The 14,099-nt window shown below is 40.8% G+C and overlaps 4 protein-coding genes across 6 annotated transcripts in view; 2 read left to right on the top strand and 2 right to left on the bottom strand.

Moving 5' to 3' along the window:
* The window catches only part of LOC133840724 (transcription factor HIVEP3), a 61,019-nt gene extending 57,234 nt beyond the window's left edge, over window positions 1-3,785 (top strand). The window contains exons 7-8 of the mRNA XM_062272719.1: window positions 299-525; window positions 589-3,785. Coding sequence (XP_062128703.1) covers window positions 299-525; window positions 589-2,672 — 2,311 coding nt within the window. The 3' untranslated portion in view covers window positions 2,673-3,785. The remainder of the gene's footprint in view (window positions 1-298; window positions 526-588) is intronic.
* A 1,018-nt stretch (window positions 3,786-4,803) lies between these two features.
* LOC133842432 (phospholipid scramblase 3) lies at window positions 4,804-7,120 on the bottom strand. The gene is made up of 6 exons (XM_062275512.1): window positions 6,922-7,120; window positions 6,523-6,573; window positions 6,335-6,463; window positions 5,880-6,271; window positions 5,669-5,812; window positions 4,804-5,009 (listed from the first exon to the last, which is right to left on the bottom strand). Exons 1-6 carry the CDS (start codon window positions 7,004-7,006, stop codon window positions 4,980-4,982), a joined length of 831 nt encoding a protein of 276 aa, XP_062131496.1. The 5' UTR covers window positions 7,007-7,120; the 3' UTR covers window positions 4,804-4,979.
* A 283-nt stretch (window positions 7,121-7,403) lies between these two features.
* Window positions 7,404-10,241, top strand: LOC133842431 (syntaxin-10). 3 transcript variants are annotated; one of them, XM_062275510.1, is made up of 4 exons: window positions 7,404-7,558; window positions 8,691-8,848; window positions 8,943-9,647; window positions 9,739-10,241. In XM_062275510.1, the coding sequence occupies exons 3-4, from the start codon at window positions 9,041-9,043 to the stop codon at window positions 9,813-9,815; spliced, it is 684 nt and encodes a 227-aa protein (XP_062131494.1). In that variant the 5' UTR covers window positions 7,404-7,558; window positions 8,691-8,848; window positions 8,943-9,040; the 3' UTR covers window positions 9,816-10,241. The 3 variants fall into 3 exon arrangements, with proteins under 3 accessions (XP_062131494.1, XP_062131495.1, XP_062131493.1); XM_062275511.1 differs by lacking the exon at window positions 7,404-7,558 and adding an exon at window positions 7,723-7,837; XM_062275509.1 differs by lacking the exon at window positions 7,404-7,558 and adding an exon at window positions 8,080-8,578.
* Window positions 10,242-10,763: 522 nt separating this feature from the next.
* On the bottom strand, window positions 10,764-13,185 carry LOC133843285 (SET domain-containing protein SmydA-8). Its single transcript, XM_062276752.1, has 6 exons — window positions 12,628-13,185; window positions 12,080-12,531; window positions 11,583-12,011; window positions 11,415-11,522; window positions 11,157-11,341; window positions 10,764-11,099 (listed from the first exon to the last, which is right to left on the bottom strand). The coding sequence occupies exons 1-6, from the start codon at window positions 12,757-12,759 to the stop codon at window positions 10,858-10,860; spliced, it is 1,548 nt and encodes a 515-aa protein (XP_062132736.1). The 5' UTR covers window positions 12,760-13,185; the 3' UTR covers window positions 10,764-10,857.
* Between the last annotated feature and the right edge of the window lie 914 nt (window positions 13,186-14,099).

The raw sequence follows: 14,099 nt of genomic DNA, 5'->3' as shown, positions 1-14,099 counted from the left end.
AAATTTTGATCCCTAAGACAGCGCCTTCTCAAATATTTAATTTCGTTGCTAAAATTACAATTTTATAATTGAGTCAGTCAGTTAACGATATGTGAAGAAACATCTCTGATGGTATGAGCTCGGAGGCTGACATTTGTATGGAGCATAGATAAATTAAGGAATTTTCAAAGATTATAAATTTTTTATTGAAATGAGATTGTTAAATGACCAAGATAATTCTAAGCTCCTAACAATTGTTTATTTCATAATTATCAACCTTAAAATGATTATTAACATTTATTATTTAATCCTCCAACAGCTTCAAGACGAAAGGCAATCTCACCAAGCACATGCAGTCAAAGACCCACTTCAAGAAGTGCATTGAGCTGGGCATCAATCCGGGTCCGATGCCCGCCGATGGTGAATTCCTCGATGTCGATGTGGAATTCGATCAGCAATCTTCGACTTCAGCGGGTGGACGCACTTCCTCCATGGCCGGCGAATCGGACTCTGATGACTACAGCGACAACGAGTCCGAGAGCAGCGGTAAGTGAAATGTTTGCAACTTTTTGTTGCATGAAATACTAATCACTTTTATCACTTTTACAGACACAGACGAGTCGAAGTCGCGACAGAAGGAGCATGAGGCAGCGCGTGGTCTGCTCTCCTTATCCATGACACCGCCAATACCGCAAAGTGTTTCTCCCTATCCGGCACAGCTGCAGGACACGCCGGTGCCAGCCGCCAGTCCGGCCAACAGCATTGGCTCCTCGGCGGGCAGCAGCAGCGCCGCAGGAAGCTCGCAACCGAAACGTCTGGTCTGCTCGTTTACGTCGCCAAAGCCGCCGTTTGACTACCAGAAGCAAGAACAGTATTACTCCAATCCGGAGGAGTCAAAACCCAAGCGTGGCGTGCCCAGTGACGAGAGCAGCGCACCCATGGACCTAACCAAGCCACGATCCGCAGCCACACCAATTGTAGCTGCTGCCGTGGTGCCTGTTGCCACGCCCATGGAACAAGTGCTGCCCAAATCGCAGGCACAGCAGATGCGTGACGTCATCTTTGGGGCGGGCAACAATGAGTGCGGGTTCATGAAGACGCTGATCTCGGTGTCGGACAAGGTGCGCATCTCTGCCGAAATGGAGGAGCAAGCAAAACGCGAAACCGAAGGCGGCGGCGATGATGTGCTGCTGCAGACCTACATCAAGGAGCAGGCGCTGCAGTATGCCAAGATGAAACAGAGTCAGTTCAGTCGCAGTTATCTGGCCACGAGCAACACAAGCAGCGGCAGCATCACAACAACCAGCTGCAGCAGCAGCAACACAACAATGGTGAGCAGCAGCAGCGTAAGCAGTCAGCCAAAGCCAGCGTTGATTATCACCGAGCTGCCCAGCATTGAGGTGCATGAGGTAAAGACACCCGAACCGGAGACGCCTCCAATTATGCCACTCAAGGCCTCCGCCAGCGAGGAGGACGAAGCTAATACGCCAGCGGACCAAGAGCAAAAGCCAGCTGTGGTCAGCACCGCAGCAATTGTCTCGCAGCCAGAAGCGCAGCAACATGCAGCACACAATGCTAATCTGCCGGCTGCAGTGCAGCAACCGGATGCCAACGACTTTAGCGGCGTGCTTAGCGGCAACAACAGCAATAATGCAGCATCAGCAGCAACTGCGCCAGCGGCACGAACTGTCATCGTTGGCGAGGATGGCTTCAAAACAACAACAGCGACACCAACGAGCAGCAGTGCAGCCACTGAGCTGCCCACAGCTGCCGTCTCTGTGGCCTCGGGCAGCTTTGCGGGTCGCGTTGGTCCACCGCCGCCGCCGCCGATGGCGAGCGATGCACGGCCCACGTGCAGCATCTGCAACAAGCAGTTCCAGCGACAGCATCAACTGACGCTGCACATGAACATTCACTACATGGAGCGCAAGTTCAAGTGCGAGCCGTGCAGCATCTCGTTTCGCACTCAGGGCCATCTGCAGAAGCACGAACGCTCCGAGGCGCACAAGAACAAGGTGATGATGACATCGACGTTCGGTGTGCCCACGACATCGAATCCGCGTCCCTTCGAGTGCACCGATTGCAAGATCGCCTTTCGCATCCACGGCCATCTGGCCAAGCATTTGCGCTCCAAGACGCATGTGCAGAAGCTGGAGTGTCTGCAGAAGTTGCCATTCGGCACCTATGCGGAGATTGAACGTGCCGGCATCAGTTTAACTGAGATCGATACCAGCGACTGCGACAATTCGCTGATATCGCTCAAATTGCTGGCACAGAAGCTGCTCGAAAAGGATCCCAACAAGCTGAGCAGCTACACAACGCCATCGGGCATGCTGCAGCTGGGCTCCGATGCTCCGGCCGCCGGTCAAGACAGCGCTTCGGAGGATGGCTTCAGTGCAGCAAATAGCGCAGCAGCCTCGGCGATTGCATCGCTGGATAACGACAGTGCTGGGAATACGCCACAGCGTGCCAGCTCAATGAGTGAGGATGAGACGTTGGCCAATGGGCTGACGCACAGTTTGAAGCGTCGACTGCCTGGCAGCAGTTTCAGCAGCAATGGCGACGAGAGCGATAATCCGCTCGAAGGCGCCGAGAAACGGGCGCGCAGCAACACCAACGAACTCAATATGCCATCGGCAGCGGCAGCAGCAACAGCGACAGCAGCAGCGGCGGCAGCAGCAGCCAGCAACTGACAGTACATGTATATGCTGCAGCCCACCTGAGTGTGGCAAGGCGGCTGCTCATCCTATTCCTATGCCTGGACGCAGCAGCAGCAGCAACAGCAACAACAGCAGTTGAAACAGCAGTTGAAACAGCAGCTAGAGCCACGGGCAACAGCAGCTGGCAATGACCAAAACATCAACGAGCGCATATCAAATGTCTAAGCATATCGCATTTGGGCACACACAACACTACACACACACATAAGGAAGGTAGAGAAGGTGTAAAGTGTAATTCCTGGAAATGAAAGTCCTGCTTATGAAATTGATTAAGCTGTGCAGATATTTCCAAAACACTTTCATCACTTCTGAGTTTGTGTGTGTGTGTAGACAAGTCAAGCATATGTACGATCTACATATAGAAATCTATATATATATACATCTATATATAAAGCAACTACAATTTGCAACCTAAGTATTTAGTTTAGTTATTGTCAAGTCTCAGCTACGAAAAGTTGTTCAACTCTAATTTTAGTACACATATATACCCTATATATATACACAACTGTACAGCAGGTACCATGTACGCTAGCTCTAGGCTTAAGCACTATATACAAGCACACACACAACAACAACAACAACAAGTATATAGTAACTAATATAGTATATAGCATAATATAGAGATATTTAATTTCTTCTTTTTTGAAACTCCTGAAGTGCTGTGAGTCGTGTTTGAGTCGTGTGTGTTAACAATTAGTTTTTAATTAAGGCCTAGCCCACCAGTTTCCTCCTCCTCCCCCTTTCCAAACAACAAAAACAAATCGAAAAACCATTTTCCAAGTTCTTCCCAATAATTTGAAGTTTGTTATCCGCAAAAAAAAAAAAAACAAAATCAAAAAACAAAACACTGGAGTTTATGTTTTAATTGCTTTTAATGTTTAATTCATTTAGCTAATGGAAAACAAAAAACAACGAGACCACGAGACTCTTTTTCAATTGTTTGTTTGAATTAATTATACTATTTAATTAGCGAAAGCAACTTGAAAATCAAATAAAACTTAAAAAAAAAAAATAAAACAATTATTATTACCTTATAAACTAATTACATAGCATTAGAAAGCATTATGTTGTCATATATACATTAAGTTTTGTAGGTTAGCTAAACAATACAACAAACCACACACACACACATACATAAAGTTTATAGAAATTAATGAAAATTATTGTACAAACTGGCTACAAGTATAGCAAAAGTATATATATTTATATAATATATAATCTATATATATATATATTGAATGTATATGTATGTTAAACAAACAACACAACACAACAACAACAAAATGAAGTGATTTATTACATTATTGTAAAATATATCAAAAACTGAACATTAAAAACTTTACAAACAACCACAAAAAAATGACACAAAAAATAAAAAAATCAATGTGAAAAATTAATTTTAAATCGGTTTTTTCTTCTACTTTTTTAGTCTTATTGAAAATATTTTCAGCAGATACATTTTGATGATTAACCACTAAGGAATATGATGCTAAGTGCAACAAGTTTTTTAATTAACTTTTTATTTTAATGTGGCCGATAATAGAATAATAGATAACAGAAAATGACGTAGAGCGGCTGTTAAGTGAGTAACACCAAAGGATTCATGGGAATTCATTCAGGACCAAACTTTAATGAGTTCGTTTAATCTTTCTTTTAAAACCATAATTTTATAATTACATCAAATTAATCTTTTTTTTCGTTTTTCTATTTGTAGTCTTAATGAAAATATTTTCAGCAGTAAATATTCTTATCATCATTGGATTGCGACTCATTTAAATCTTAGAATAAAGTCGTAATATGGATTTTTTAGTAACTTTACTGAGATAAGAACATACTTTACTGATATCTCACTTAACGGCCTCAACTGCAACTGAGAAGATTGTCCATTAAGGAAAATGATGCGAATTCATTTTTCATTAATTTTTTTAATATAACCGATAACCAAATTAACAGAACAGAAGTTAGAGCGGCTTTTAAGCGAAATATAACAAAGGATTCCTGGGAATTGTTTCAGGACCAAACTTCAAAATTGTAGTAAACTGATCAGTTTGTTAACGCTCTCGATTAAAACAATAATTTATATTCTTACATCATATTAAACTTTATTACAAGTATATTAACAACATATAAACAGATTTTTTTTGTGGATAAATATCGGTACAAGGCATTTCAAAATCGCTTGCTGATTTTCATTTTTATTCTTTTTCTTATATTGTATATAAAAAATGTATTTCTGTGTTTAAAATATATTATCGCGACATCACATACGCTCGACAATTCTTAAAAGCGCTTTTGGAAGTACATGTATTCCTGTGGAGATAGAAAAGGAACCAATAGTTAATAAAACAACATGAAAAACAATACATAAAAATTCATGAATGCAGAATATATGGATAATGTATTTAAATACCAAAAAAATTATATTCAATATCTCGAATTTGTTTAACAATTAATTCTTTTGCAGTTAACTGGTAAATAAAATTAGGGATCTCACTTTGTTGCGTTCTTCGTATTTTTTTGTAAATAAACAAGGTTTCCATATTTATTTAAATTTGTTTGTTGTACAAAGTATAGGTATTGAAATTTTTATTGAAGTGATAAAAAAGAATCTTAATGTGAAACTAAAAGAAGTAAGAATGCTACAGTCGAGAGTGATTGACTGTGATATACCCGATGCCCATTGTGAATAAAAGCCAAACAATGCGCAAATAATTTAAAAATGTACCGAGTTATACACTGCAAAAGTTTGGTATATTGGCATAGTACTACATATAAAATCTACCATATACATGTGCCAAATATACCAGATTGTTAGACAAAATAACTTCTACAATTTTTAACTGATCGCAATTCAACTTTCGGAAATTATAGTTTTCAAAATAAAAGAATACTTTAATTGGAATTTAAATTTTTTTAATAAATAAATATTTCTTGTATCTATTTAAATAAAAAATAACTTTAGAGCTTACCAGCAGAAATGCGGCGCCAAGAATCAAGGCTCGCTCCTTGGCTGTTAACTTCACATCGCTAAAGTAAATATTGGTGGTATATTGGGATTTGCTGGCCAACCATTTGTGATCAATAGAAGCGCGAAGATCACCACCCGAATGTATCTGAAAGGATAAAAGCAACCGCATTAGAGATGCATCATTTCATCTGGAAGTTCTCAGCTCAGCTCACCTTAAAGAAGCTCTCTTTGGGCAGGCAAAAGCAGCAAAAGCCCGAATTGGATGGCCCCTCGATGCAGAAGACGGGTTGATTGGTGGCGCCATCCTCGATGTAAAACTCGGGCTGGGTAAATGTGGGTGACTGCACCACACGTCCCAGCACGTTGCCCGGCGGTATCCAGATCTCCAGACTCTTAGGCTGACAGCAGAAGGCACCCATTGCCAGTTTCTTGCGGAATACCAAAGCCTCCTGATGCGTTTTGTCCAGCAGATGCATTTGAAAAGGACGACCAGCGCCCCAAATCATGCGATTACCTTCGGTGGAACTCTCGGAGGCGGCAAAGATGGCATCGCCAAGTGGCGAACGCACGACATAGCGATTCTCCGAAGAGACGGCAGTGAGAGCTGCAATAATAGAAATTCATTTGTTTATTTACTTTAACTGATAACAGCGATAAACAAACTCACAATCGTTCAACTCGAATGTTTGCTCGATGTGCACTGAAGGCAGATCGGCAAGACAATCGTAGCCGGCCAAGGGAATGAATGTGCGACTGCCAGCCACAGTAGAGATTGGCAAGGGAATGCGAGCAGGCTCTGCAAATTGATAAATAATTAAATTAATATTAAATTTTTAGTGGTTACTTTACAATTACCTGTTGTGGTTGGACGCGGCTGTGATGTTATGCTGATCTGAGAGTCGTAAACTGCAAAAAAGTCCCGCAAATATTAGATTAGTAATCTTGCAGTTTGGGATTTTGTATCGATCACTTGGTCAATTCGAATCGACTCGCCTCAACTGGAATCGTAAACAAAGGCACTTCAAACCAACAACGCGACTGATAAGATACGGATAGTAGGGACAATTATTTGTACCTACGTCGCACTTGTTGCTTGGCTGGTTGCCTGGTGTGTGACACACACAACACAGAACCAAATAATCCAAATGAAGCATTTACAAACCACCTACACATCAATAGCTCACTTTATCGGCCATCAAAGAAGTACGTTTTCTATTTCGCCATGATTCACGCGTGTGCTATTTCGTTATTTACCTCTAGGTTCTGTGGGATTCGGTGATTGGGCCACGCGGATTTCGCTATCGTACTGCAAAGTACGCACTGCATCGTTTTGCAGCATTTTAATGAAATTTAATTAGATTTTAGATTGTATTTAGAACGCAGCTTCAAAACGCTCGCGCTCGAAAACAACGGTGCAACGGACAATACTGACTGTGTGGCCAAGCGTTGTATGTAAACAAAATATATTTACACACCGCAACGTCTTTTTCCGTAACGCTTGGCACTTTTGCGTTAACAGCACGCAACAACTGACGCAATTTGAGTCAACGATACAACGTATGTATATACGTTATTTATTTATTTACACGACCACGTCATTTAATATGGATTTCAGTAAAAAGATAACTTTGATTTAAATGGAGTACAGTTTTTGTTTTAAAGGGCAAACAAAACCTTCTTTTAAATAAATCGCTTGTGTAGCAGTGCCTTCAAAATATACTAAGAAAATAATCAATGTTCCGTACATTGCCGTTAAAACGTACATTTCAAAATTCAAATTGTGGTCACACTCCAAGACAGGTGATAACTTGTCCAATAAGATACAAATTTGTTTGTTTTTAATGTTGTATTAGACTGATTATTTGTTTAATAAAGTGTCAAATCATAACTGGTGAGTGAGTACGCATAACTCAGGTTTATTAATTAATAAAGTGAGTAGTCAGTAATTCAGGCAGCCTTGTAAAACAAAAACAACTAGCAGGTGGCTGTGCTCTCTGAGTAATAGTGGCAAGTGAGTGAGCAAAAGTAAGCGAAAGAGAGAGTGAGAGTGCGAATAAACATTCATTCGATTTGCAAGCGTTAACTATTTAAGTTGTTGTTTTAAAATAGCAAGAGAGCAAGCAAGTTACGTATGAAAAAGTGCTGAGTTTGTGGTTTCCAAGTTGTGCAGGTAAATAACAATGTATTTGTTTGCGGTTTGTTGTTGCTGCGGACGCAAAGCTATCTCGATTGCGATAATCATGGGGGGTGGTGGGTTTGTTAGTACGTCGAGGGGGCGGGAAGGGCTTGCTTTGAACCATTGCGCAGACGCTGGAGCGGCATAAACAAATGCCTTCACCTTTAGACTCCATTTACGACGCTCCTGTCGAGTAGCAGCGCATTGAGTGTAAAAATAACGTCAGTTTACTTCTGGCTATCGCATTAGCCTGGCTGCGGACGCGGTCAATTCGAACCCTTAGAATTCGGTTAAAAAAAATACCAGATAACACGGCAAAATCAATAAACGTGCTTTTCGAAAATAAACTTCTAATAAAAAAAAAGAAACACGTAATTTATAGATTAGATCGAGTTCATATTGAATTTCATGTTAACAAATTCCAAATATTATCTTTTGTATTGAGACCATCGGCTAAATATTTTTCAAACTTTTGCATTATTTACGCACCCCCAAAAACGTTGTTGTTGTTGTTTGGGGGGTTGGTGGTTGTTGCTCATACGACAGAAGAAGCAGTGCAAAGAGCAGAAGAAAAAAAAAACGAAAAATCCATGCATATAAAAGTCAAGTGTGTTCAGTTTTGCCGTTACGAAAAAGTATAAAAATTTCATTTGGAGCACAAACGTCGTATACGTGATAGGCAGACAGAGAGGCGTGGGTCATGTCTCTGGAGGATCCGTTTTTTGTTGTCAAGGAGTATGCACATTTATTGCACTTACACTCTCGCTGTGAAAATAGCATTCTGATGCAACCCCCCAATCTTCCATCCCCATCCCTCCTTCCACCGTTTGTTGTATCTGTTTTGCAGTGAGGTCTTCAAAGCTCTGAACAAAACACGCGGACTCTATTTGCGTTGGCGTGAACTGGGTGAGAACGGCGGCGCCGAGGTTGAATGGACCACAACGGAGCTGCGAAACTCGTTGCGCAGCATTGAATGGGACCTAGAGGATCTCGAGGACACTATCAATATCCTTTTTAAACTATGCGAAAAATCAATTCATTTTCTTTATTACATCCACTGGCATTTTCCTTAACCTAACTATCTCGCTCCCGTTAGCACGCATTGTCGAGAAAAATCCAACGAAATTTCGCATCGATAATCGTGAACTCTCCAGCCGGCGCCATTTCATCGACAACACACGCGATGAGGTCAAACAGATGAAGGATAAGATGAGCCTGAATCGGAACAGGGACAGAGATATAACCGCACATCAGCCACTGCTCGAGAACGAACGCCAATCACACAATCACAATCATAATCAAAGCAACGAATATAATCATCATCACCATCATCATTCGCACAACGATCGCACCTATCTGGTAGATTGCCCCAATACAACAACCACAACGCAGGCACAGTCCGTGGCCAATACCATTGCTGGCACCATGTCCACAGCAGCAGCAGCAGCCGCCGCGGCAGCGCGTCACAGCGGCACCAAATACTCGAAACTTGAGAACGCTATGGACATCGATAGCCCCAGTCACTATGGGGGCGGACATGGCGGCAATAGCTTGGATAGTCCGGGACATCGATATGTGGGCGAGACGGTGTCGGTGCAGCAGCGCATGATACAGGGACAGGATGAGCAGCTGGATATGATAAGTGATTCCATTGGCACTCTTAAGACTGTTTCGCGCCAAATCGGCGTCGAGTTGGATGAACAGGCGGTCATGTTGGATGATTTTGGGAATGAGTTTGACACAACTGAGTCCAAGTTGGATACAACCATGAAGAAAGTTGCCAAAGTTTTACACATGAATAATGGTAAGTTGCATTTGAGTTCTGTAACAACCTTGACGACAACAAATCTTATCAACTACTATATATATTTTATATATTTTTTGCACTTTTGCAGATAAGCGACAATGGGCCGCGATTCTCATACTTTCCGTGCTGTTATTGTTTGTGATAATTTTATTTATTATTTTGTAATTGATTATTTTTGTTCGCTTTACTGTATTTACCGATTTACGAGTCGAAAACAATTGTAGTGTAAATTCGTTAGATTTATTTATTTTTTTAAATAAGTAAACTTAATTGCAAATTTTTAAAACAAATTCGATATTTTATATATACTTTAATTAACAGACAACATAATTCCTTAGCTGTATATACATGTTTAAATATTACTATTTAAAACAACAACAACAAAAAAAAAAACGAATATGAGCAAATCGAGTAAATCGTATTTCCAAAGACAGAATCATGAGTAAGTTCCCTTATAGGCTAACGAAACACTGGCTAAACATAAAAATGGTACAATTTATATGTATGACAAAGAATATATCTGTATATCAAGAGAGTTATTTAAAAACATGTATGCAGTTGAGTAAATATATAAATCCTTAAAAACTATAATCACAATTGTTTGGTCTTTTAATACAGATAATTTTGAAACATGGCGCAAATACACTAGTATCGATACTTTTGAGCTAAAATGAGGCTTCTCTGTTAATATGCTCAACACTGTTAGTAAGCTAACAGCATTGTGCCGCATTTGCTCTCAAAATATAAATTATTATTATAAATTATTATTTGAAGGGGAATGGAATGCCTGTTTCCTTAGATCAAACATCCATGGTTTTAGAAATAAATAAAGTTTTTAGATAACATTACAGCATAGTGAGACCATGAGCTGCGAAATATATTTATGCTTTTTTAGTATTAAAATAGTAAAATATACCAGAAGCTCTTTCTGGCCGTTACTCGTTTTTCTATTTCATATTTTGGCGAAAATTACGTTATTCTTATAAAAGGGAAAATATACATAAATAGTGCAAAAAAATCTATTCATAAGCCTCTAAGTTGTTCAAGTAACTCGATATTCACCCGCCAAAACTTATATACATCTGACAATTATAAACCATTTTTAAGAAAACTTTTTGTTGATGACGGCTTGTTTTAATTTGTTATTTTGATTTTTTTTTTTGAGCAGAGAAACAATGAAATTTAAAGGATAGTCGAATGGACGTAATTAGGATATTCTGATAACCATGCGTAGCGCACCTTGATTGATTTTCGCCTGCTTTAGAATATGTCCCTCGATGAAAATATCGGATTCATATTGCAAATAGTTGACACATTTCTCCACATACAGCAACGACTCCTCCAGCATCTCCTTGGGCGACAGACTTGTCTGCAAAGAGATGCGACGCGTCTGCTCAGCAATTGCCGAATGCAGCTCAAAGCAAAGTGTTCCCAGCATGCGCACTTCACCTGTTAAAAAAAAATGTCAACGCTGCGTATATTTAATGTGTGTTTTCGATAGCTTACAGGGCGCAATTTTCTCATAGAGCAGAATCAAATCCCTGGCATACTGCAGCTTAAGTGTGAGCTTCTCATCGGAGATGACCATCAGTTCGGCCTGATCTTTGGCGAGCAGCTGAACCAGCAGAATTTTTACTTCACTCATATGATAATGATACGAAGGCAACCATTTCTCATAGTGCTTAAGGTATCTAAAAATGAAATGGAAATTGCAATGAATGGAAAATAAGAATCATTCTAATGAACACATTGAATTGAACTCACTTGAGGATATTCTCTTCATTTTTCTCCATGTTCTGAATGTCTTGCCCAGCACGTTCCAAAATGCCATCCACATATTTTTTCTGCACTTGCTTCTGGCACTCCAAACAGCTGCCAAACATGCTCTATTAGTGTCTTAACTAAGTAATTTGGAGCACTTTAAATACAAACCGCCAGCTGGCATTCCAGTCATCTGCTTTGCTAGGCAACAAGATACCCGAGCAGTTGCGATCCTCGCATTTGATGGCGCTGTAATTGGTGCCCAGTTCAGTGACATCCTTGCATCGATCACAGATGCACTTGAAGAGCTTGGTTTGCATGAGATGCCGCTGCCGATCCGCCGTGCCCCAAACTGCATCCGAGTAGCAAATGCTCAGATGCGCATTCTTCTTGATCGCCTGCGGTGCCCAGAGCACACAGTGACCATTTTTGTTAAAGCTCTTGGCCAGATTAGGGAGACAGGAGTTCTCGGTGAACGAGGCCGTGTAGAAGACGGCCACATGTGGCGGATCCGAAGTGGGCACCTCGTGTCCATTGATCTGCAGCGCGCCCACAGTACGCATAATTTCCTCCTCGCTGAATTTCTCAGTGCGAAAGAATCTGGAAAGAAATCATGAATTAGGCTTTAGAGATTGCGAGAGTCGTGAGCAGAGGAGAAGCCAACTTACTTGGGTATGAACTGTCCAATGCTGGCCAAGTCCGCCTTCCATTGATTCGAGCCCCGACGTGTGTGCTCCAGCGACTCCAGTTGCTTGAACTTCTCCGCATTCTCCGGGCTCGTCTCATTGATGAGCAAACAACGCACGGTGCTAACGCAGGTGTACAAAGGATGCGGACCATTAAACTCATGAACGTTGACTTTCTGTCCGCGATCCTGCGTCAACTGACACTCGGCCTTGTGCTCGTCCAGCGCTTGGCATTCTGGCCCACACAATGGCCAGCCACATTTGTCGCAATCGATGTGATCGTTGGCCTCGATGCTGTTCAGACAGCCCATGCAAACCGGGGCCGAGATTTGAGCTGGACCACGGACCAGCGGCGCCTCCTTGAGAATAATCTCATAGGGCTTGATGTTACGTGTGGCAACCAAATGGCGACCCAGCAGCTCATTGTGTGCAATCTATAGAGTCGAAAACAATGTTTGAGGTTAGATTGGACCGGCAAATAAATTAAATAATGTCTGTGTGTGTGAGTGAAAGAAGGAAGACGAAGGAACCTTATATGGATGACAGTTGGGCTTGTGCGCCTTCCAGTGTTGCTTCTGATGCTGCACCGAGCAGTAGGAGACTTGATTGCAATTGGAGCAATTGTTTTTCGTTGGAGTTTCACACACCGCACACGGATTCATCTCGAAAGTGTGTTTGCTTCTGTTTTAGCTTCTGTTTAGCAATTGAGTTTATGAAAATCCCCAAAGGATGCCACTTGAATTAATGATTTTCTAATACACAAACACAACACTGTGCATGTGCATCCTCCACACACGTTTCCGTTTCACTGACTCGGCCAAAACACAAGATGTAGGACAAGAGATGTTCAAAGCATACACAGAGCACGCACGGAACGTAGCTCTCTATAAATAGACCAACACAATTAATGTGTGGATAGACCTATGCTGTGCTTTGTAGATTTTCTCTATTTTCTCTCCGTTTCACAAATATTGCCAGCTGATGAACGCCGCACATCTAATAATCCAGGAACGATTCCACACAGACAAACATTCAATTAACTTTAAGAGTGTTCCCAGTTCTATTTCCCTATGCAAATTCAGTTGATTATAATTGGTTCAGAATTCTAACTTTTCAGGCTGTTTTGTAGAGAAGTTCACATACATACATATTTATTTACTCTATGGAGACTAAAATGTCTGTTGCTACCCATTTTTTAATTATTGTAAACCATTTCAGATGGAGAACTGAACATTGTGTAAAATAAAATATTGTAAATATTGTGTAAAATAAAATATTGTATATTGTGGTCCAAACGTGAAATACTAGAACATTTTGCGACAAAAGTTTAATAAATGAATTATTAGCAGCTGTTTTAGGTTTAAATATGAATTCGGTAAACTGTTTTTTCCACTGCCATTTGAGTAAAATATAGTATATTAATTTGTACCTCAATTTGCGTTAATCTTTCTTCAAATTGGCATTTTTTTAAATTATATTTTTAAATAAATGTTTTGGTTGAGCCGAGCGCACTGTAAGTGAGTTGCACCCTCTTCCTCCGATGATCGAAAGCACGTAATGTTTTTTTGCTCACTATCAATGCGCTCACACACATTCAAGCCTCTGAGTTTCAGTTCTCTCAGCTTCTCTCTCTTAAAACTCTCCACCGCAAAGCCGAGCTTTTTGAAGGGCTCGGCGCTAGCTGATCTAAATGACGGCGGCATTTAGTATCGACCTTTAACTCTGTGGAAGTGCTTCTTCAATGTTCAAGCTCCAATTGCAATAAATCAAAGCATTCTTAACAAGTAAGAAAGCTACAGTCGAGTGTACTCGACTGTGAGATACCCGCTACCCAACTTGATTAAAAGCAATATATTTTGCGGTATTATTCTCAAAATATACCGAATATACTGCGAATATACTAAAATATACCAAATGGTATACGTGGTATATCGATAAAGTGTCGCATTCAAAATATACCATGGACGGCTCAATATACCAGATTGTCAGCCAAAGCAACTCA

This window comes from Drosophila sulfurigaster, chromosome 3 (assembly GCF_023558435.1).
Source record: "Drosophila sulfurigaster albostrigata strain 15112-1811.04 chromosome 3, ASM2355843v2, whole genome shotgun sequence".
Lineage (NCBI taxonomy): Eukaryota > Metazoa > Arthropoda > Insecta > Diptera > Drosophilidae > Drosophila > Drosophila sulfurigaster.
This window is presented reverse-complemented; position numbering and strand designations above follow the sequence as displayed.